General features: G+C 33.9%; 3 protein-coding genes across 3 annotated transcripts; 1 reads left to right on the top strand and 2 right to left on the bottom strand.

Annotated features, from left to right (window-relative positions):
* Window positions 1-11,914: 11,914 nt before the first annotated feature.
* Window positions 11,915-12,865, bottom strand: LOC109800977 (histone H1-like). Its single transcript, XM_020361921.2, is given in 3 exon segments — window positions 11,915-12,161; window positions 12,163-12,555; window positions 12,640-12,865. Coding segments are annotated over 3 exon segments (606 nt in total). The 5' UTR covers window positions 12,793-12,865; the 3' UTR covers window positions 11,915-12,101.
* Window positions 12,866-12,964: 99 nt separating this feature from the next.
* On the top strand, window positions 12,965-20,936 carry LOC109799815 (uncharacterized). The gene is made up of 7 exons (XM_020360451.3): window positions 12,965-13,107; window positions 16,492-16,684; window positions 16,764-16,847; window positions 16,952-17,036; window positions 18,146-18,228; window positions 19,716-19,827; window positions 20,139-20,936. The coding sequence occupies exons 2-7, from the start codon at window positions 16,649-16,651 to the stop codon at window positions 20,351-20,353; spliced, it is 615 nt and encodes a 204-aa protein (XP_020216040.1). The 5' UTR covers window positions 12,965-13,107; window positions 16,492-16,648; the 3' UTR covers window positions 20,354-20,936.
* A 1,307-nt stretch (window positions 20,937-22,243) lies between these two features.
* On the bottom strand, window positions 22,244-23,751 carry LOC109800683 (GDP-mannose 4,6 dehydratase 1). Its single transcript, XM_020361509.3, has one exon. The coding sequence runs from the start codon at window positions 23,555-23,557 to the stop codon at window positions 22,457-22,459; it is 1,101 nt and encodes a 366-aa protein (XP_020217098.2). The 5' UTR covers window positions 23,558-23,751; the 3' UTR covers window positions 22,244-22,456.
* Window positions 23,752-24,715: the final 964 nt, after the last annotated feature.

Below are 24,715 nucleotides of genomic sequence, written 5' to 3'. Positions count from 1 at the left end.
TATTACAGTTAATGTATTAGTGCACTCTTTTCCTTGACCGACTCTTTTTTCCCTAAGGAGGGTTTTGGGTCGGTAAGGTTTTTAACGAGACACTTCATTAATAAAGAAAAATTTTATCACCTAGTCCCATTTTTTCATGATTAGGTCGCGCATAGACCGAGTGATGAGCGATAACGCACGCTTAAAACAAGCATTGCTCGGCCGACCACTCCGACATGTACCGAGCCTATCAGGTTTCCCTCCCGAGTAACCTCCTCGGCTAAGGATGCACCTAGGCCGAGTACAATGCACAACGCGCACCGAACACGTCTCGGCCGGCCACTCCAACATGTACTGAGCCTCTCAGTTTTCCCTCCCAAGTAACCTCCTCGGCTAAGGAAGCACCTAGGCCGAGTACGACGCACAACGCGCACCGAACAAGTGCTCAGCCGACCACTCCGACATGTACCGAGCCTATCAGGTTTCCCTCCCGAGTAACCTCCTCGGCTAAGGATGCACCTAGGCCGAGTACAATGCACAACGCGCACCGAACACGTCTCGGCCGACCACACCAACATGTATTGAGCCTCTCAGTTTTCCCTCCCGAGTAACCTCCTCGGCTAAGGATGCACCTAGGCCGAGTACGACGCACAACGCGCACCGAACAAGTACTCGGCCGACCACTCCGACATGTACCGAGCCTATCAGGTTTCCCTCCCGAGTAACCTCCTCGGCTAAGGATGCACCTAGGCCGAGTACAATGCACAACGCGCACCGAGCACGTCTCGGCCGACCACTCCAACATGTACTCAGCATCTCAGTTTTCCTCCCGAGTAACCTCGTCGGCTAAGGATGAACCTAAGCCGAGACCACGCATGAGCGCGACGCTGCCGAGCAGCTCCCAGCCGAACACCCCCTACGGCCAAGCCTGCGCCTAGGACGTCTCATCCGAAGTAAATCACTTCCCGAACGATTTGCAACCGAACAATATTCAGCCGAGACCGAAACTCGAACGCGCTATAGCTCTCTCGCACCGAACTCTCCCATGTCGATCACTCGTATGTAACGTAACTCGCGTGGCACACTTGTAAAACCGAAATTGAGTATTCTCGCGGCGCGCACTCGTCACGAAAATCATACACCCACAAGTATATTAATTCTTCAATCCTATCCGAGCATTAACTAGCCGAGCACTAACTTCCTCATTCGAGTAAACATACAAACTGACACGTCAAAAAAATCGGGAATTTCATTTAAACTATGGCCGACTAGAACGGCTACTTACAAAAAGGCTCTGATGGCCCGGTTACAAAGAAGCAAAAAATGCTAAGTACCCCTAACATCACCTAAGCCAACCACTATGCAACGGCTGAGCTCGGGGGATCCCATCACCTACCACGTCGATGACCGGGTCCTCCTCCTCGGTTGAGAGTATAGGAGCTCGGGTAGATACGCCCTGACCTGGAGCCTCGGCGTCGGGCTGAGCCCCTTGGGGGAACTCAGCATAACTCATGAACTTCCCACCTAAGAAGTCCCGGCTAACATCGAACTAAAAGTCAGCCGGAACCTCACAGAAGTGATATGCTTACCGGACTGCATGCTGGAAGCCGGCGTCATGTTGAGAGAGGATTTGTTTGGTGGCCTCGGCCTCAAACTTAGCAGCAGCCTCCTTCAAGCGAGCAATTTCTGCCGAAGCGGCAGCGGCATCGGCTTTCATCCTCTGCACGGTTAACTTTAAGTCATCGGCCTCCCTCCAGTGGGCGTCAGCCGCTCTCTTCAGCTCTTCGGCTGACTCCGTAACCTTGGCATTAGCACTCAAAGCCTCATTCACAGTCGCCTCAGCTTCTTTCAGTCGGGCCTGGAGCCTCTCCACCGAGACAGCCGACCTCATCATAACATGTTTGGCCACAAGCGAAGTCCGAGCGTCGAGCTCACAAAAGAGCTTGTACGCGGCCTCCGCGGACATGCCCTCCAAGTACTGACGTCCCCCACCAGTTGTTATGTCCAGGTTGATGAGGTTCTCCACCTGCACGTCCGAGGCCAAGAAGTTCGACCCGGCCACAACAGCGGGAATGGCGAAGGCCCCGCAACCTGACTGCTCCAACGACAGTTGCTTCGCTTCCTTCGCCCTCTTGGCAAGCATCGCAGTCACGTCCAACTTGCCTCCGTCCATCAATCCTACAACAAAGCAAGTTTTAACATCAATTTAAATTGATTAAGCAACCGAACCCTATTACACATACCTAGCAAGACCGACTCAAAATGAGACGTCTCAAAGATTTCCAATAGGTCTCGGACAGGAAGCTCTTTCGGCAGTTGATCTAACAAACCCACGATCTCCTTGTCCTCGGCAGGGAGCTTCGAGGCAGGGAACGCCTCAAAGCGCGTCGGACGCCTCGTCCAGTAGAAGGGAAACAGCGGGGTGTCTTCTCGGTCATAAAAGCAGTCCCACATATCCGACCCCCAGCGAACCTTGAAAAATCCACTTTTAAATCCCTTATACGAAGAGGTGAAGGCCCGTAGAAATCCACGTTTTGGCACCCGGGCTAAAGAAACCCACTTTACTGGTTTGCTCGGGCGGCAAGTATAATAGTAAAGGAAAGCGAGTGACCGAGGCGTTAGACCGAGGCAAAAACACAAGTTCCAAAATGCTTGCATGGCCGCCCAAGCATTAGGGTGCAGTTGTGTCGGCGCCACATTTAGTGTTCGGAGAACCCCCATCTGAAAATCGTCAAAGGGCAGCTCTATGCCGAGGTCCTCGAACCAACAAATGTACGCGTAGAAGTAGTCTTCTTCATTAGGACCCGCCTCCAAGAACACAAAATTGGTGTCCGGCCCATCGTCTTCGCATGCCTCGGCCAGCAATGGAAACTCCTCGCCCCCACCCCCGAAACACTTCTCGGAAGAGATGAATGTGTCCAACAGGCCTTGGTCGGACAATTTCGAAAAGTATATACCGACCTCTCCGTCCACCCACTCATATCCCGACATCTCCACGGTGCCATAGTCAACCTTTGGCTTAGTCCGGACAGTCCGACCTGCCGCAGCCTTGCCTCGTTTATCCTCAACCACTTCTAGCCCATCACCATTGCCTTCGGCAAGCACGGTTGCTATGTGGGGTCTCGGTTGCTCGGCTTGCACTAAACCCATATCATCAACCTCAGCACGAGCCAAAGCCATCACCAGGGTCACCGGCGGCGAGACCTCCACCACTTCATCCCCGCTGTCATCTTCCTCGGGATGGTCGGACAGAAACACCACTTCGCATTGCAAAGGAGGCAACCTAGATACCTCGTTCGAATCCGACCCCTCCGTACCAGACGAGGCATCCGACTCGCCAGACGACGTACAACTCATAGCTGACGAATAGTCCCTATCCATTTATTATTATAAATTAACGAATACAAAATTTACCTTGCTCGGTTGCTTCGGTCGAATTTGATTTCGAGAGCACTCGGAAAATTTACAGCGAGTAAATTCTCACAATTCCCCCCTCTATTTATAGGTGAGGTAAACGGGGAAAGTGAAAAGACGTCTCCAAACCCTAACCGTTTGATCCAAGCCATCCAACGGCCCACATTTAGGCCTGTAACTGCTAGGGCCAACGTGGCAAGCCACGCCAGCTTAGGTCTCGGAGTAAACTCCAATCATTCGCTGCCTCGACCCAGCTTCTTGTATCGGATTCCTCGGCCTAAGCATCATCCACACGAGTCCTTGGCATGCCCTCGTACTTCACAAGGGCCTACTCATGCCCCACCCATGGCCTCGGTACAACTTCAAGTTATTCTAGGTCTCGGCGCAATTCCTTACACCAAAGCCCCCAATCCCAGCAACGCCCACACGAGTCCTCGGCCCTCCTTCGCACTCAGCAAGTCACGGTTCGGCCACACCCCATTTAAGGCCTCGGCATGATTTCACGCAGGCCAGGCTACATCCTAGACACCATCCGTCAAGAAATCCACTCGATTCTGCCTAGGCCTCGATGCCCTTGTCACCAATTCGAGGCCCCGGTACAGTTTCTTACGTCCAAACCGTCATTCCAGGCGTCGTCTTCGAGAGGCCTCGGCACATCCTCGAACGTTAGGCCTCGGCAACCCTTCGCGTTTAGATCACTACTTAGCCGCCCTCCAACAAAGGTCTCGACATGGTTTAGCACAAGGTCGTGCCCCAAGCGCCGTCCAACACGAGGCCACGCATCTTATACCATCTTCGTCTTACCTGTCCTTGATGCTACGGGGGTTGTATACCGTATGGAGGCCGACTGGGCCGAACCCGAATGCAAAAACTGGGTCGAACAATCCGAACCCGTGAGTAATCAGACCGACCACCCGCACTGTAACACATCTAGTCCGAATACCCGAGTCCGCCGACCACACGTGAACGGATAAAACTCATCGGTGTGGTCGGCCAAGCCCAGCACTTGTGTCAGGCTAATTATGGAGAGATTAATTAACATAACGCATCGGATTAGCTCCCTAATTTTCCGGGGCTCAATCCTTAATCACGGCCCAATACGAGTACCTATAAATAGAGTTCTAACGAGGTATGTAACTAATTCTGAACTACCGCATTTATTACGCCGAGAACTAACTTGAGCGTCGGAGTATCTTTGCAGGCACACCCCACCTCGCTTCGGATTACCCGGACAAGAACAAGAAGACCGAGACCCGACCCGACCCGTGACAAGATAATTGAAGTGTGTATCCTAACACATGAACACAAGTGATTCTTGGTTATTATTTTTTTGGCCTTAATTATCAACTGTCTCTGATTACGAAGAGAATCATCTTTATGCATAAGATTTTGACAGTAGCTATGGTGGACCAAATGGTCCAATTCACCCCTTAATCAACTTATTCCAACATTCGCTTTGTCTTTATGTTGCTGACATATTAAAGAGAAAAAAAAAAAAAAAAAAGAGTCGTATGTGCGTACCTTACCTATACCCTAATCAACCATAAGGTAGTTAATAACTCTTATTAGAGGCACGTATATAAAAGAGTTGTTTTCCTTTACCAAACATATTTATCAATTTTCTACTTTTTATGATCAGCTACCGCAAGGACCAGAGACGGTCCAATTAGCTCACGACGGATACCCTCTACCCGTAATCAGTTCATTCCAAATTCGTCGCAATATATTTGTTTCATATATGATGTCGTCTAAAAAGAGAAATCCCTCACCGTCAACTTTCATTAACCCAAATTTTAACGGTACATAATCTGTCGATAATAAAGAATATAAGTTAAAAATAGAAAATTTTTTACAGATGACAATCCATCGAAAAAAGGGTGTCAAATCAAAATACCTATAAAAAATATTTTAATTCACCAAAAAATTTTGACGGATGATTCCGTAATTAATATTTGTCAGTAATTACTGTCAGATACATCCGTGAAAATAGTAACAGAAATTCTGTCAAAAAATGTTAATCTATTATTACCGACGAAAATGTCCATCAACAAATAGTCAAGAAGTTTCCAATGAAAACTTAATCAATATTATTTTAATAATTGTGAATATGATTTTGATGGATAATTTTTTTTAATTAATTTATCAATCTAATCATTTTATATTATTTTCACCTAATTAACAATATTATATATATATATATGAGAAACTTCCTCAAAATATATAAATTTAAAGAACTCTAATATTTATCATAATCATAATCCAACATAAATTTTAAAATTAATTTAACATAAATGCATATCAAGAAATTCTAAATTCAAATCACACAGTAGTAATAAATTCAAAAAACATTCATAATAAATTTAAAATACAATCTAATAATTATCATATTTGGGTGAGTCTTCTTGGTTTTCATCTTGACCGTCCTGTTGTTGTTGTTGCTCGTTTTGCTAACTTGGATTGCCATTTTGCTACTAGCTAATTTGTTCAATGGCATTCTGTGCTTCTATTGGTAAAAATTGCATGACAATTGATTGAAATTGTTGCAATTGATAAATCAACACATCATTTGCTGCAAGTTGCTAATCATTTTTTACAAGTTGTTATCTCACCTGGATCATCTCTTTTGTGTCATGTGAACTGTTATAAAATGCTTTCATTTTATGCATGAGGCGACTACTCTGTCCATCTTTAAAATCACAAGCAAAGTCTCCAGCTCCATAGAATCATCCCTTGGTTGTCATGTCACCAACTACATCAGACCAACACTTAGACCTAATTTTATCCTCCAAAGCAAGATCAATAGGCTCTAATTCACCAACAAATAATGCAGCCTCAAACATAGCTTGAGAATATCTATTAAGAAAATCTTCTTATTATTCAAACAAAGACATCTTTTAATGATGTAAATACAACTAAAATTAACAAAAACAAATTAAATAACTTACATATATTTTTCTAGATCTTTTATCGATAAATTCGCATGTTTCCTTTCGTATATAGGTTTGCTTAAATACCTCATCAATATGTACCAAGCGACCGAAATCTACTACTTGCAAAATAATGCATTGATGGGTTTATTTTTTTAGTCCTATTTAAAAAAAATGAAATGGTCATAGTAAGATTTATTTATTTTTTATTTTTTATTTTATTTTTCCTTGTAATGTATTTTTTTATATTTGTCTCAATAATAATTTATTCATTTTGAACTAATCTCTTTAAAAAAAATGATAAGGACTAAAACAAATTATTCATATATTGCACCAACAGAAATGAAAAATGAATATTTTAAAAAGATTAAAAGGAATTAACAAGAACCATCTAAAAAAACTGCTAAAAGGATCAACGCCTAAAATACGATCGATTAAAGAAATTAAAAATATATTTAAATTTTTGGTTTACATTTCCTTTTAATGAGCTTTTAATCCTAACTTTATTTTGATTTATTTCTCTTTTTTAAATTAATATCAATGTGTTTTAGTATTTACTATTTTTCATCTAATAAATACAAATTTGTTATTCATTATTTTTGTATCCAAAATATATAAATAAATAAATAGTATAATGTTAGTATATTTATCATATAATGAATAATATAAATTTAACAATATTAAAAGATAATTCAATATTACGTGTGTATTAAAAAATTTAAAAAAACAAATATATATATATATATATATATATATATATATTCAATAAAAAAAATATATTAAATAATACATTATAGATGAAGGCTAGATTGAGTCAGCTTTCATGTAACTAGTAAGATATCCATACATTCGTGTGGATTATTCTCATTTTCATGCATATACAAAATACATACTTATAAAAATAATTTTTTACATCGAGAAAAATATAATTAATTGTTTAAGTTTTAAAAAAAGATTGTGAAATTATTCAAACAGTGAAAATACAATTGATTTTAGTCGTGCAAATACATTTCTTTTAGGAATAGGAAAGAAAAGAAAAAATAAAATTAGAAAATAAACCTAACGCAAGTAAATTACAACTGAAATATCAGCTAAAGTTAAAGGTGAAATAACAGTATGATAAGAATCAAAAATAACTTAATCATAACAATATGGGTAGAGGAACCCTCCTTAACAAGTCCATCTGCACACAAATTAGCCTCTCTATACGTATGTTGAAACGTAATCTTCCAATCTAATGTCTAAAAAGTTTGAATCTTCCTTATGTAGCATAGGGGTGGAACGTAATATCGCTCTCATGAATTACTTGTATAAACAATTTTAAATTAGTTTCGTAGATCAAGGTCGAGATTCTTCTATCCCAAGCAATATGCAAGCCATGATAGATTGTAAAAAGTTCATCGTCTCACTTTGAATTGTATTTAGTTTATAATATTTTTGTCCGAAATTATTCATTTTTTCTTTAAATCAAACAAACTTGACCTATATTAACCATTTTGATAAAAACAAATAATTTAAAATATTTGATCAATACAATTGTACCATAATTTTTAATACATGTCTTATGACATATTGCCTTTCAAGGACCCTTTTATAAGGATAATGTTAAATAGGATGCAAGAGGAATGTGCTCACAATGAAGATAGAAGGCATAAACTGTTTTTAAGTTATAAGTTAATTCCTTAGTTTATTTCTTCTTTGTGTATCTTTTTTATTGTAAATATTTTATTATTATTTATCTTGTTATTTTGGGTCAATTATTATAGAAAATTACTTTCTAGTAATTTTTATTTGTGGGGTATAAATAATATTTTAAAAGGGTATAACTAGAAAATTATATGAGTTTATTAAACTTGAACGGGGCCATGAGAGCACCATTGGATGTGTGGTTCGTGTTGTTGGAGGTCCACTTGGTGGGCAAGGTGCTCACATGGTCAATTCCAACTCAAACAAGTCACATGTGTCATACTCGGTCACACTTTTAATACCTTATCATGTGACAAGCTCTCATTAACTCTTATTGATTTAAGATGTCGACATGATTCACATTTTTTGTACCTTGTCATGTGATAAACTTCTATTAGCTCTTCTAAATTTAGTATAGTTGCATTTTTAAGAAGAAATTCAAGTTTCAAATTGACACTAGGGTTAATAGTCATCAGTACAAGTTAACCTAACCTCTAGCTAGGTTATATGTAAACATAGTTAGCTTAACTTGCACCATAAGTTACTAAACTTTATAAATTGAACCCTCCTCCATCTTGTACGTCACTTTTGAGTGTGAATGAAATTTAGTTCAAATTTCTCTATTAAAAACTCTTAGTTCTCTCTTTGAAAATCTACTCCTCCTTAACTTATGATGGAAAAAAAATATGTAGATAATGAAACTCTAACAATTAATATGAAGGAAAAATTTGAGAGATATTAGATAAATTGTTTAAATATATAGATTGTTTAAAAAAAATATTAGATTTTGGTTTTTGCAAAATTTATGTAAAAAATTAAACTCCAAATGCATAAATTTTCGACATTCATAATTACATACTACAACACTACTTTTATATATATATATATATATATATATATATAAAGATTCAGCAAAGTGTATAAATATATACATCAAACTATTAGATAATAAAATTCAATATTAGCCATAATATCAAAATAAAAATATATATTTTATCATTCATAAATTTTTAAGAAAAATGATAATTGATTTTATAGTCACAAAACTAATGCTTAACTCCAACTTATCTTTAATCTAGGTTGTAACTTATCTTTAATTTAGGTTGCCTGAAAACATTTGAGTATGTATTGCTTGAGATAAAATTCAATATCTACTGTAGTAGCAAAATTATAAAAAAAAATACTTATATATTGTTATGCATAAATTTTTTAAGTGGATTGATAATTAATCTTGTAGTCATAGAACTAAAATTTAATCTTACTTATCTTTAATACAAGTTGTCTCACACCTTGAATATCCATTGCTTGAGACATTTTTAATATTAGTTTATAGTATACTTATTATGAGTCAATAATGATAATACTTTATTTGTATTTATGATATCATTTGCATAATTCTAAATTTTACTAAAAAATACTTAATTTTTTTACATTTGACATAATATAAAGAAGTTTAATAATGTAAATTTGTTAGCCTATTCATTATATATATATATATATATATATATATATAAATAATATATAACATAAGTGATTAAAAAAACCCCAAATTTTAATAGGTGTGAACAATTAAGAAAAGTTAAAAATGTAATTGTGAAAACGAATATTTTTTTCTTTTCTTCTTTTCTTATGTATAGCTATTTCATAATTAAATTAGAGCTGTTAAAACGGGTCAGTCCGATTCGTTTGATCTAGCCTATCTCAACCCATCCAACCCACCAAACTTGTTGTCCAAAATTTTCTAACCCGTCCCAACCCATCATAGGTTGGTAGGTTAAATAGTTCGGCCCACCAACCCACCTAATTTTATAAAAAAATCTAATTTAAAATGAACTTCAATATAAAATAATATCTAATCTAAAGTAAAAATTATTAAACTAAGTATCATGTATACAATAGTAAAATTAAATTAAAAAGTATACAACTTTAAACAATCAAAACAAAACAAAAATTATTTTATGAGAGTAATTATTCATCAATATTAAATTTCATTGAAGATTTGAGTAGATAAATTTATAGCAATTTCATATTGTTTGACTTTATCTTTATTTATAAAAACAATGATATCTTGTTAAAATAATACATATATAATAATAAATAGTTAAGTAGGTTGTTAGTGGGTTGGATTGATAGGAGTGTAAGTGGGTTAGGTGGGTAATCTGGCCCACCATGGACTTAACCCGAGTGAGCCGAATTAAAAATGAGTCAAGGTCCATTTTTTGATCCATTATAAATTTTTCATTTTTTTAGCCCAACCCGACTCATTTTTAAGGTGGATCAGGTTGGCTCACAAATTGAAACCCACTTTGAAAGCTCTAAGTTAAATTGCATGCATATACACTAAGTTTTATCTTCTCTCTTATTTATTTATTTTTAATCTTAGTGATATTATTTTCTTGTGATTGAATTATCTTTGGTAAACGTGATTTTTAAATCTTGTAGAAATTGTTGTGATTATTTTTTTAGATAAGATATATCAAATAAAATGATCAATATATATTTCATTATTTTTTTTAAGAAAATTTTATCTTTTAAACTTTAATGATAAACTATTTATAATATGTTAAATTATCTAGTTTAGCTGTTTTATTTTCTTACAACAGTTATCTTATAGTGAAAAGGTTTATAAATCTCATAATTATTGCTATGAATTTTTTTTCTTGCAACTGATATATTAAAAAAATAGATAATTTGATAAAATTAAAAAGAAATTATATTTCAATATTAAGGTTCAAGGTTTAAGATTTTAAAGTTTAGGATTGCGGTTTTAGAATTTTAAAATTTTCTTTAGTAATTTACTTTTTTTATAATAGAATTATTTTCTTGTTAATATATATATACATATATATATATATATATATCATAATTTTTCTTGTGATTGTTTTATAATTGACATATTTAAATTTTTTAAATAAATTTATAAATTAAAAACTATTTTTTTACTAAAATAATTTTAATAATTTAATATATAGAAGACTAATAATGTAAATTTGTTAGTATATATATAATATATAGAATCCTAATGTTATAAGTTTATTAGCATATATATATTAAGAATCAACAATGATTATATTTTATTTATATTTATGAAATATCTAGTTGGTGTTAAATTATTATTTCTAATATCATTTTAAGTGCTCTTTTTTCAGTTAACATATTTAGTTGTAGGGCAGGAAATTAGGTTTAATACCTAATAAAAAAAAGGTTATTACTTTGTCATGGGTGCCCCGTGTTTTTTAAAACCTAAAATAAAGTTAAAGAAGTAATTCCGGTTCCGCACATGCACAGGCTCATTCAATATTTCATGGCTAATAACATATAGCCTACCTTTTTATTATAATTAAGCCTTCTTTTTTATTTTTTAAAATATTTTTAATGTTTTATTCTTTATTTTTTATTTTATTTTTTTATTATTTAATTTATAATTATCTCCTTATTTTTTTATGTTCATGATATTTCAAGAATTAAAAAAAAGATATATATATATATATATATATATATATATATATATATCATGGGTCAAACAAAAAAAGAGAAAGATGTATGTAAAATATAAAAAAAAAAATAAAAAAAATACTAAATTAAATATTAACTGTCTAAAAAAATATATATTTTAAGATTTTTTTAAGAAAAAAAAGTGTACTGATAGAATGAAGGTGTATATCATAAACCATATTTCATAGCAGACATAGCCAATGAAACTAACATCAAATCGCGCGACAAAATATGGCATTGCACTTATTCCTAGTATTTAGTGGGCAACCATTTGGGCCCAATCACAGACCATCAACAAAAAGGCCAACCAGCCCAGAAAAAACCATACACGCACAAATGAATCATTTCCACATTCCAGAAAATTCGGCTCAAAACCAAGGGTGGAAAACAAGCAGCAACAGAAAAGAGAACAATTGAGAAGAGTAAAACTCATAATATATGTATTTGATCCATTATTACTGCGAACAATACTACACTGTCTCATGTCTGCACAACCCTAAACGATCCTAAACCACACAACCCCCTTCAAGCTTGTGCAGCAAACTAGTAGACTCACACCTTTCATATCTACATATATAATATACTAACAAACTTAAACTATCATAATCCAACTTCACGCAGCGGCAACGGTAGTTTTCCGGGCCCTCTTGGATGGGGACCTAATGGACTTGGGCTGCTTGGGCTTCGCGGGCGTCGACACTTTCTTGGCCTTCTTCGGCCCAGCCTTCTTAACCGCCTCGCCTTTCTTGCTTTTCGGAGCAGTGGCGGTTACGCGCCTGCTTCGTTTCGGGCGCGATTCCTTCTTCTCCGCGTTGGCCTTGGTGACTTTGGTTGCGCTCTCCTTTTTCTCCTTCTTCGCGGTTTCGGATAACTTGTACGAGGCCTTGATCTTCATGAGTTTCCCTCTCGCGGCTTGGTTCTTCAGTTGCAGGCCTAGAATCTTCTTGAAATTCGCAGGGAGCACCGCCTTGTGCTTCTCCTCCATGTACTTCGCTATCGCGTGAGGGCTCGAACCTCCTTTCTCGTTCAGAGCCAGCAGAGCCTCCTTAATCATCTACAAAATTAATCAACAAAGAAAATTCAGTAAATAAATCACGCACTCGTTATGGACTTGAATAGGTAAGTAACGCAGAATTACCTGAAAATATGGAGGATGTGAAGCGGTTTTGGCCTGTTTGGGCTTCTTTTCCTTCGGCGCCTTGGGCTTCTTCTCCTTCGCAGGCTTCGGCGCCTTCACCTCTTCCACCGGCTTTTCAACGGCGGGAGCGACATCTTCTCCGGTGGCAGACATCTCCGAGTGGTGATGGTATTTGAGCAAGTAACGGAAACGGTCGGTTTTGTTTTGATGATGACTTAATCCTAACCTTCGTGTTATAAATAGCGAGGGGAACAATCTGTGCTGGAAATATTATTGTTTTCTATTGGCTGAGAGAGTTGGGTGAGGATTGCCATCGTGGCAAAGAGATATCTAGAACGTACACGTGGCGTGTATTTGAGGCATTGTTTGCTACAGCGAAAAAGGCGGTGATGTGGCTGTGTCTGAGGATTGGAATGCCAACAGTGATCGCTATAACTGACTTCTTGAAGAACGAGGAACTAAAAAAGGGTGTGTTTTCTTGCTCGTTTTCTTCTTCTATTTTCTTCTATCTCGCTTTGTTTCTCACCCCAATTTTTTTGCAGGATTAATCATAAGGGAGAGTAGATTACAATGTGGGTCAAATTAGGTTAAATGGTAGCCATTTAGGACCCGAACAAATCATCAAACATTCATCCCCCATTTTTCAATTTTAAGTAAAGCCTTCTCCTATGCAATATTCGCCAGATATTTAAAATTTGTAAATAAGCAGATAAAAGTAGTTTTTGAGCAATTTGTAAGATTAGTAGAAAGTACATATAAACAAAATAAAATTTAAATATATTTTTTTATCTCTTAAATTTAAAATTATTATTTTTAATTCTATTAATTTTTGTAAAAAAAATTATTTTAGTTATTATATTTAAATTTTGATTCAAAATTTGTTAAATATTATAACATAAAACTTACTTTGATATTCCTGTTAATAAAAATATCATATTAAGTCTGATTAATATTATATAACTGTTTCAATTTATTATTTTCATATGTGTTTTTGGTTAAGAAATTAAAATAAATTTTTTGAAAATTACAGTAACTAAAAATAACAATTTTTAATTTGAAATATTAAAAATAAATTTATTTTAAATTTAAGAGACTAGAAATATATTTAAATCATATAATTATTTAAAAATTAGAAAAATATATTCCGCTAAAATTTCACTTAGACAAGCTCACAAGTTTGGATGAAATAATGATATTTCATATTTGGTAAGATCGCTTCATGATCTAGTTCACGTAAGAGCTTAAAGCTGGGTTAGGTTTACGAGTTATATTTTATTTTAGTTGTTATAAAATATAATATATATATATATATATATATTATTTTTTTAATTTTCATTTTTAAAAAAATTAAAGTCATTATATTTATTTTATAATATTAATTTTAAATATATAGATTGCAAGTCATTTTAAATTTATATAAAAGAATTTAAAATTTTGATGATATGCAAACATAATATTACAAACAATCGTAAATACTAACTAATTAAGATAATTATTTTACTTTATGATAAATATGTGTAAAACAATTAACAATGATCACATAATAAAGACGAAAAATTTGTCACAAATATTAAATTAAAAATTTTCTTATTTTATAAAGATTAAAAATATATTTATGTGTAAGTTTATTTATTAGATAAATTATGAAAATATTTTTTTAAAATCTTTTTATTTAAGAAAAGTTAGTATTTAGACAATTTAAAAAGCATTTTACACGAAATAAAAATAGTCTATTATAATAATAATAATAATAATAATAATAATCGTTTGATTTTACATATTACATATTTTTTAGTAGTTTGTTTTTACATAAATCTGATATCAGTTTATTTAAAATATTAAATTGGCTGACTTGCAAAAAAATTTGTATAATTTTTTTTTTAAAAAAAAATATTTTAAATGAGAGTATTTTTTTTTAGTTATTCTTTAATAACCTATTTTTAATAAATATATATTTTTAAATATATAAATTATATTTTAGATTTATAATAAATAATTTATAATGTAACATAAAATTATTTTTTATTTATCAGAAATTATTTAAAAATATTAAATTTAACTAATAAATAATTATGAGAAATAAAAAATTTCTTGTTGAAAAATATTTTCTAAAAATAATCTTATATAAAAGTTAATATATAAAAGTGAATTTCATAAATATTTTGATTTCAATTTCAATTTCAATTACTTTGGAAGTTCTTTATCTAAATACTAGTGGAGTCGAGACATTTCATGTCTTTCTATTAAAGATAAAATAAAAAATAAAAATTAAGTAATAAAAGTATATTAGTGTAACTAGTGTTATAATTAATTCATTAGTTTCAATTTATTGAATTTGTTAAAATATTATTTTTTTTCTATTTTTTAAAGTAGAAGAGTATAATGGTCAATATAATATGGAGACCAAGATGGTTACTAAAAAAAGTATCACATTTATATATTAGTAGAGATTAAGCTATAAAATTTCTCTGTACTTGTTATTTGGGTAATTATACTGCAAACATTTTTTATAGTGTATTTGAATGAAGAATTTTAAAAATTCAAGAAATTTAAAATTTTTGAAATTTGAATTATGCTTATTTCAATTTTCATCACTTTTAAATTTTTTGTTTTGATTAGTTAATTCAAATTTTTAAAATTTTAAATTCTTACTTTTGATATGATAATTTGATTTTTGTCACATGTACAATTTATATATATATATATTTATTTATTTATATTGATGTTTTAAGGTTAAATTTTATAAGAATAAATTTTATTTATTTTCTTAAATATTTAATAGTTTTAAAAATAATATTATTATTTTTAAAATATTTAATAATTAAGAGATAAGAAAGATAATATATCTATATATATATATATATATATATACATATGAGATGAGATCCGTTTATTATAAGAATAAGTATAGGTAGACTTACTTCGTTTAATAACTCAAATTCTACGTCAAATTTCAACGATCTAAATATTGAATTTAAAGTTTTTAATGCATAGATTAAGTATGCAATTTTTTAAGAAAATTAGAGATTATTTGATACTTCATTTTATTAATTCAAATTGATAGATAATCATAAAATCATTTTATACATTAATTTGAATTAATGAAACAAAGTATCAAATAATTTTTAAATTTTTCAAAATTTGCAGATTTGATTTATGCATTAAGAACTTTAAATCCAATAGTTGAACGAAGTAAATCTAAGTAAACTTACTTTTAAAATAAACGAATCGTTATTTATATATATATATATATATATATGTGTGTGTAAAATAAAAAAAAAGAAAAAAAATGAAATATTTCAAATTTACATTTTTAAAAATAAACTTAAACTTTTACTATTTTAAATTTTTTTATAAATACTTAAATTTTAATTTTTTTTATAAATTTTTCATTCAAATAAAATATTTCATCTCAAAATATTTAAAATTTTTAAAAAATATAAATTATTTTATTTAAATTTCTCGCCGGAACACGCTCTTAAAATCTCAAACTTTCTTTATCTTCCGCAAAGAAAAGGTTGGTGATTATTTGATATGAAAGAAAAAAAATAAAACAACCAATTAAAAAAAAGGTAAGTCACCATTAGGTTTATTAGCAAATGAATACATAACTAACTTTTTACACATGAAATCATAGTGATTTTGATTTAATTGATAAAATCTCTGATTTAATATAATTCATTAAATTAAAATTGTTAATCAAATATTATATTAAAAATATTTGTCCTATTTCATTATTTATTTATTTTTATTCGACTAAACACTCTTATTTCTCAATTATTTTTATTTATTTTGTGTTTCGATTTATTGTATTTCTCACCCTCTTTTCACGCTACCAAACAACCCTTGCAGTAACGGGTAACCCATTGTCGTTGCATTGAATACACTGTTTCCTGCAGTTGGAACTCGTGTTGAGAAGCATTTTCCTTCCAAAATTCGCCCTTATGCGAGTGAGAGTTTGGGTATAGAGATTGATTTCTGAGCTTGGGTTCCACACGCATTGCCAAACATGGGCGCTTCAGAATCTACTTTATCAACTGGACAGGTATATAACTCTTTCAATTCCTCCTCTCTGATAATCGTGTCCTTGTTCACTGAACTCTCTCGATTTGTTATGCCCGAAGACGCCAGATGACAAAATCACCACCATAACCCACCGATCGGAAGCCTCTGACCCCATTTTGGAGCGCCTCAAATCTCTCAAAATTGTAACTACTTTTTTACTTTATGCAACAAAATTGGGTTTTTATTTTATACGAGGTTTTCATTTTGAGACTGCGAACCTTATGATTCCCTTAATTGTTCGCTGCAGACACCGCCCATATTGACGTCACCCCCAACAGAGGGTACTTTAACTGATATTTTAGTGAGGAAGCCTTCTTCGTCTTTGGTTTCAGGTGATGATCTCTTGTGGCTCAATGATTCTGTTATTTCTGATATTCCCAATAGAATTTAACTGAGGGCTTGTCTTCCAAAAGCATCTATATTATGCATCCAGTGGAAATTCCTTTTACTAAAATAACTGTGGCAAAACGTAGTGTGTCAAGCCATCTTTAGTTAGTTGATGTGGCTATCTTCCCCCAGTATTTGCAGCACATGATAGATACCGGATAGCTTTTGTTGCAATTGATTAGTCCCTAAAAGTAGATTAGCTCGTTGGTGTTTTCATGAGCTTTGCCTCTTAATACAAGCTTTTGATTTTCATGGGTACCATATGATATGACCCCGGAAAAAATGTTTTAGATTTTAAACTAAACTTGTTTTGACCTGTAACATTGGCAAGGGTACTGAAAGGTTTAAAAGTGAAAATGTGAACCTTAAGGTTTATTAATTGAAAGATAAGATCCCCTCTAACAAAACAATTATCCTGGGGTACCACAGCAAAAAGGCATCAGAGCTGGAGGAATTAAGCACCTGTGCAGAGCAACAAGATCCTAATTCCCAAATTAAGAAGTGACAACGACACACTCTCTATTATTAGTTAAATTTGTTGCAAACTACAAAATCATAATGGACTTGATTAAATACGAAGCTGTACATACCCAGTGACACCTTGAATAGAATGTAGCATTGCTGTGCAAGGATACTTTTATGGTTCTTAGTAACCGTGTTAATATGCAAAGTCTACATCTGTAAATGTTTGAGAGTTTGAGGAATGTCTGTTAAACTTTTTACTCAACATTCCCCTATTATAGATCACAAACAATAGCTGAGAGCATAAATATTTCATGCGCTATTGCTAAATTGCAATATTAATGATTAAGGGGAGACTTCTATATTGTCTAATTTGTTGTTAAATGATTTTGTTGTTTTGCAGAAACACATTGATACGTGTATGCTTTCTATGACTTTTTCATTTTTTGATCACATTTAAATCCTAATAGAACCCTTTTATTATATATCATGTTACTTGGGATCATTCTATTGCATGCAAACAGCTGCATTTAGTTCTATAAGTTTTATTGGGGCCAATTAATTAGTTTTTTCATGGTTGAAATAACTACAGTGAATCCGAAGGTTCTATTAGAGCTCTTCTCAATGTACCGTGAATGGCAGGAGAAAAAGGCCCATGAGATAAGCAAAAGACAGGTCTGTTGAATATATTAATATTTCAGTGAATTCATCTTCTAATGCACTCAACATCTTAGAATACACCCACCCTTTCCCCTCTCACAGTCACACTTACACAAGAGGAAACTTTATCCTTTCAAATGTATAATTCAGTTGCAAGTGAATTACATACACCTCCCCTACACCCAAACTCAAGCCTACCCTTTTAGCCACTCCATTTTCTAGACATAAATCGCCTATATCTGTTAATAGAAGGATCTATACCTCAGTGTTAAATTTATCATTAAAAGACAAATACTGTCAATGGTTTCAGTCAAGATTTTGAGTTGTATGATAGACACGGCTAATTTTCTACTTTTTAAAATAAAATAAATATAGTTGACTTGTACGTGAATATAGTATATAGTTGACCAATATTTGTTACATATAAAAAATTGACTTATATTTGCTAATTAGAATAAGAAGTGTTGCAGCACCAGTTAGTAACCGCAGCAAGGGGAAGACATATGTCTCTAATATTTGTGTTGTTGTTACCATTGAGTTATCTGTTTTAACAAGAAATTAAATTAAAATGGCTGCTGAATTTAATATATGTTAAATTCATACAAAGAGTTAAAGTCTGGAGATGGAGAGGGGGGGTCTATGTAACACATTCTTGAATTTATGTTTTAGTTGGGCACATTTTTATGCCAATAAACACAGAATACGTATGGTATTAACAGAATCCAGTACAAGGCATTTCATTTTGATGTGTTGGCTACACATTCCCCCTTTCTTCTGCCATATAATTTTCCATATATAGTAGTAATGATTATTTGGTAACAATTATGAGAAGTTTAATGAAATTTGGAATGTTCTGTCATTCTCTTTTCAATTTGTGAATGGTTAGTATCTGCTAAACAAATGGTGAGAGTGAGATGAGAAAAAATTGTCTCAAAAGTCATACTTTCAACCATTGTAGATTTCATATTTATAGCTAAAGCTGGTCTATTTCTCTCTTCCACTTGGGAAAACTGATTTGGCATCTGTCTAACTATTTTAATATGTACATGTCGGCAGTGAATGATTGTGAGGAAGATATTGATCAACCTATTAATACAATTTTTTTTCATGTGAGAAATTTTAAATCCTGAAGCTAATTCTTCTTATTATTTTTAATTGATTGATTATATACAGGAAAAAAATGAAAATGCTGATCCCTTCCACATATTTGATGATAGTATAACTGCATGCCCAATATCTCTATTAAAAATTGCATTTAGTGGCCTGGATAATTAAAATCTAAAAATTATCAAACTGAAAGAACTTATTTCAAAATGTCAAATTCCTATGTTGTGGCAACCCTTCAATTATTTTTGTTATTTTATTTGTGTTTTATTAAGGTCATATATATCAATGTTTAACATTGATTGGTAGACATTGTTGTATCGTGTTCCTTCTTTCTGACTTACAAAATCTATGATATATTTCTGTACGTGCTATGAAAATGGATGCAATTTTTGCAGGAGGAGATAGAAAACAAAATAGAAGTTGCAGATGCTTTGGCAATCAAACTTCTTCAGCGATTTAATCATTCAACGTCTACAATGAAGACTGCCTCACAACATCTATCGGGAGGTAATTATCAGACACAGTTCGAACAATATTTGGAATACTGGGATTCTCAACTTTATGGGCAGCGACTAACATTAACACAAGCTTTTAGAATCTGCTTAATTGAAATGGAAATACCCTCTTCAATCGTTTACATGGCTCACAAAATCATAAAATCTTGATTCATTCGCATGTCTGTCATAAATCATAATGCTTTCATAGCATGGGTGAAGAACTGATTAGTTGGGGACTACGGACTACCACTATGCCAATTCTTTTTGTATTCTATGATTGATTTTGAACACTCATTAACTTTAAGTTGGACGTGCATGCAGTTCATGGATTGCAGGTGGAAATTGGAGAGCTCAAAGGAAGGTTGACTGAAGTTATCAGTAACTGCGATGCATTGTGCAAAAGGATTGCAGTAGAGGGCCCAGAATCTCTCCGGTCATCTATCAAACCTTTTACAATTGCTACTGCTGAAACCTGCTCAAGTTCATCTAGTTTGGGGACGGTTTCAAAAACAAATCCGCCTTCTACGGAAGAATAGTTAGACCAACAGGTTTGATTCTTGCTCATATTTTCACAAGCTTCCTGCATTCTTATCAATTTTGAGGTGCTCGAGAGTCTGAAGAATGGTTAGATCACGTTCACATGATAGACTAATTTTTTATGGGGCCATGTTTTGGAGGACATGAAACTTGTCATTTAATTGAGACCAAATCATGGCAACATCAGAGCAACCCGGCCATGTTACAATGCTTCTATGCAAGGAGCTATGATGCCCGTCACCGACACGCACATAGTGGGCTTGGTTGCTAATTGGAGGCAAAAAATTGAATAGACACGTGATCAGATCTAAAGTGCTCACACCATCTAATCGTTTTTGTCCTTTTTTGGGTGGTTTTTTTTTTTTTTTTTTTTGAGAAGTTGACATTATTGTTTTTGACGTCTCTGTTGCACAAAATTGTTTTCGACGTCTCAGTTGCACAAAATTGCTGTAATTTCGGTATAAAATGAGCACATAATCGTGTAATTGTGCGACATGTTGCCAATGTCATTAATGATGTTAAAACCAATAGAGATACCATTTTCTTTGTTCACAAATAAATATGTGCACAATTGTTGATGAAGTGTCCTCATAATCTATTTCTGTGATGCGTGTTTTCATATAAAATTTGTAGATATAATTAATTTGAACTCATTTTAATTACATTGGTCAAACTAATTTTATATATAAAAAAAAAACATATTTAAATTTTGAAACAATGGATTCATAATCGTTGCTCTACAAAAATCTATAACAATACTCTATAAAAATATATATTCAGAATGGGAATGTCTGATTTTGCAAGTTATCTATACCTTTACCAAAATGTGTAATTGTTTTTTATTTTTATTTTTTAGTGAACCATTATATTATATCTCTCAAATATGAAGAGAAAAATAATTTTTCACATTCTTTCTAAATAATCACTTACAACCATCTAGTTTATTATTTATTTTATCTTTAATTTTATAAAAAAAAATATAGAAGGCACGGAATTCTTTTAATAATAAAAGTCGTGAAAGGTGTATATATGAATTATCCACGTAATGTGTCCCAAAAAATGAATCCATGCAACAAGAATCTCTACGGATGCAGCTTGTGATTATGATGATCCATAAAGCCATGAGATTACATCGTAAGTGACAGTTAACCAGCAAGCCATGATCTTTACTTTACAATAAAATAATCATTGGTTTTTTTTTTTTTTTTTCACTTTATATTCTCAGATTTTGACAGTTTCCATCCATCTCCTAATAATTTGAACATGTTTTGTGAAGCTCCAACCGTTCAAGTGCAAGTTTCTAGTGGTAATGCGGTATTCCCATTTTGGTTTGGATCGTTAAGTTGATTGACTGAACCAAAATTTCTTGGTTTTAACTATTGGATACAGATGCTAAACATGAAACAGATTTGGAAATTCTAGTCCAGGTAAATAAATTGTTGGGTGAAGATTTAATTGAAACAAATCAAATCATAAACATGATACGCGAACTAGATTACAAAAATTTAGCACATTAGAAAGACACAAAACAAATCAGATTCAATTACCCTTCATCTCTCTCCGGACATTTTCTGCAACATCAGATCAGATTCAACTATACCTCGAAGGCGAAGCAGATCTAATCATCCAAATTCCAAACTCACATCATCCTGAACCAGCCTTATCTCCTCAAACACAGATAGAAAAACAACCGACAGAACCCCATTCTAACCCCACAGTGTTTTATTTGTCGGTTTGGTTTTGATTTGAAAACTCGTACAGTTTTAAAGAGAGAATTTCCCTCACCAAACACATTTCACAATCCAGCAGTACACAATGAATGTGCTATCAACGCCCATTGAAAAAGAAAGGAAGAAAATAACGAATAATGCAGCAGCACAGGGAGCCTCTAAAAGACAATGGATGGATGCAGATGTATATAGCTTTAATTTAATGAATCAGCGGGCTTACAAAACAAAATTAAAAAAAAAAATCTGCCAAATGCACAACTAAGAAACAAGAAGTGCAACATGAAAACATAAATAGATTGCTGAGAAATAAAACTGTGTCAGCTATAATAAAGAAAAGGAAAACAGTAAAGGGCATGGATCTGGAGAAGCAGATCAAGGTTGTTGCTGAGCATCAATGTAGCCAGCATCCACAAGAACCTTCTCCTTCTTAGCCATCTCAACATCCTGGTCAACCATCATCTTAACAAGCTGCTGAAACCCCACCTTGGGCTTCCACCCAAGAACCTTCTTAGCCTTAGTAGCGTCCCCTTTGAGGTTATCGACCTCAGCAGGGCGAAAGTACCTCTTGTCAATAACCACATGATCCCTCCAATTGAGGCCCACGTAGCCAAACGCCACTTCCAAGAACTCCTCCACGGTGTGGGACTCTTCAGTGGCCACAACATAGTCATCAGGCTTCTCCTGCTGCAGCATCAGCCACATGGCCTCCACATAGTCCCCAGCGAAGCCCCAATCCCTAGAGGCCTGAAGGTTCCCCAAAAACAGCTTGCTTTGGAGCCCGATCTTGATGCGGCCCACGGCCCGCGTGATCTTCCGAGTCACGAAATTCTCGCCGCGACGGGGAGACTCGTGGTTGAAGAGGATCCCATTGCACGCGAAGAGGCCGTAGGCTTCCCGGTAGTTGACGGTGTACCAGTGCGCCGCGCATTTGGAGGCGGCGTAGGGGGAGCGCGGGTGGAAGGGGGAGGATTCGGACTGCGGCGGCGGAGTGGCGCCGAACATCTCGGAGGAGCCGGCCTGGTAGTAGCGGATGTGGGAGCGGCCGGAGGCGGCGATGTGGGAGCGGACGGCCTCGAGGAGGCGGAGGGCGCCGGTGGCGACGACGTCGGCGGTGTAGTCGGGGATCTCGAAGGAGACGGCGACGTGGGACTGGGCGGCGAGGTTGTAGACCTCGTCGGGGAGGATGGTGTCGAGCCAGCGGCGGAGGGAGGAGGCGTCGGAGAGATCGGCGTAGTGGAGCTTCATGCGGGCCTTGTGGGCGTTGTGGGGGTCGACGTAGATGTGGTCGATGCGCTGCGTGTTGAAGTTGGATGAGCGACGGATGAGGCCGTGCACCTCGTACCCTTTCTCAAGGAGCAACTCCGTCAGGTACGACCCGTCTTGCCCCGTTATGCCCGTTATCAGTGCCACTTTCCTTGACGCAGCCGCCTCACCGTTCGCCCCTGCAGATCCGGATTCCCCGCTTTTTTCCATTGCTTAGATTGATTCACAAAATGGAGACACACTCTCCCACTCTCTTCCGCGCCTCAATTTATGTATGCACTTCCCCACTCCAACGCGTCCAAGACTTCTGCCCCTCTCCCTGTGACTGTGAGATGATATTCACAATTTCTTACTTCCTCTCTCTCTCTCTCTCTCTCTTTACTTTTCCAAGATACTACTTTTATTATTTTACTATTCTTATTTCTTACTGCTTTCATATATTAAAATCAATGTTTTCTTCACCGCCAACGTATTCTCATATTAACATTAATATTAATATTAGGATTATTGCTCTTAAAATTAAAAAAAAAATAGTTTATCAAATTATTTAATAAATTATATATATATATATATATATAATTAGAAGGAGTATTACTTTTGCATACAAATTTTTTTATGAGAAATGTTAATTAATATTCATAGGATACTACGGTTAGAAACTATTAGGATTAGTCTAGTAATTGAATGGGGAGAGATTGAATATTAGAAGTATGAAAATTTAGGTTCAATTCTCAATCATTTTTGTAACTTTTTTCTATCTTTATAAAAAAAAAATACTACAGTTAGAAATTTTTTTCCGATGAGTGATTTACAAGTTTTTTAATTTCTTATCTCATTATTTTTTATCATAATTAGTTATAAATTAAATGTTAATATTTGAAATAAATTATCAATAAATAAAAATAATTTTTTTATAATTGAATTATTTATCAAAATCTAAAATATAATTTTTATGTTTAAAAAATTCATTCATATAAATTTTAAATATAATTTATACATTAAATATAATATTTATATAATTTATATATTATAAAAATTTAATTATATATAATAAATATATTTTTATATTATACAAGTTAAAATATTAGTTAATATATGTTAGCAACATTATTTTCCGTATAGACTACAAATAGTTTTACTAAAATTGAATTTGTTTGAGTTTTATAAGGTTAATATTTTACTATAATTAAATACTAAAGCATTTCTTTTTCTGAATACTTATTCACACTTGTTTATTAACTCGAACTCAACATTATTTATTAAAATGAAATAATCCAGCATCAGTTTATTCACATATTTGATATTACCATTAAGAAAATTCTAATAGAAGTTATGTAAATTGATTAAAAGTAATTGTTTTTTATCTTT

This window comes from Cajanus cajan, chromosome 11, assembly GCF_000230855.2.
Source record: "Cajanus cajan strain Asha chromosome 11, NIPB_CcT2T_4, whole genome shotgun sequence".
NCBI classification, from domain to species: domain Eukaryota; kingdom Viridiplantae; phylum Streptophyta; class Magnoliopsida; order Fabales; family Fabaceae; genus Cajanus; species Cajanus cajan.
This window is presented reverse-complemented; position numbering and strand designations above follow the sequence as displayed.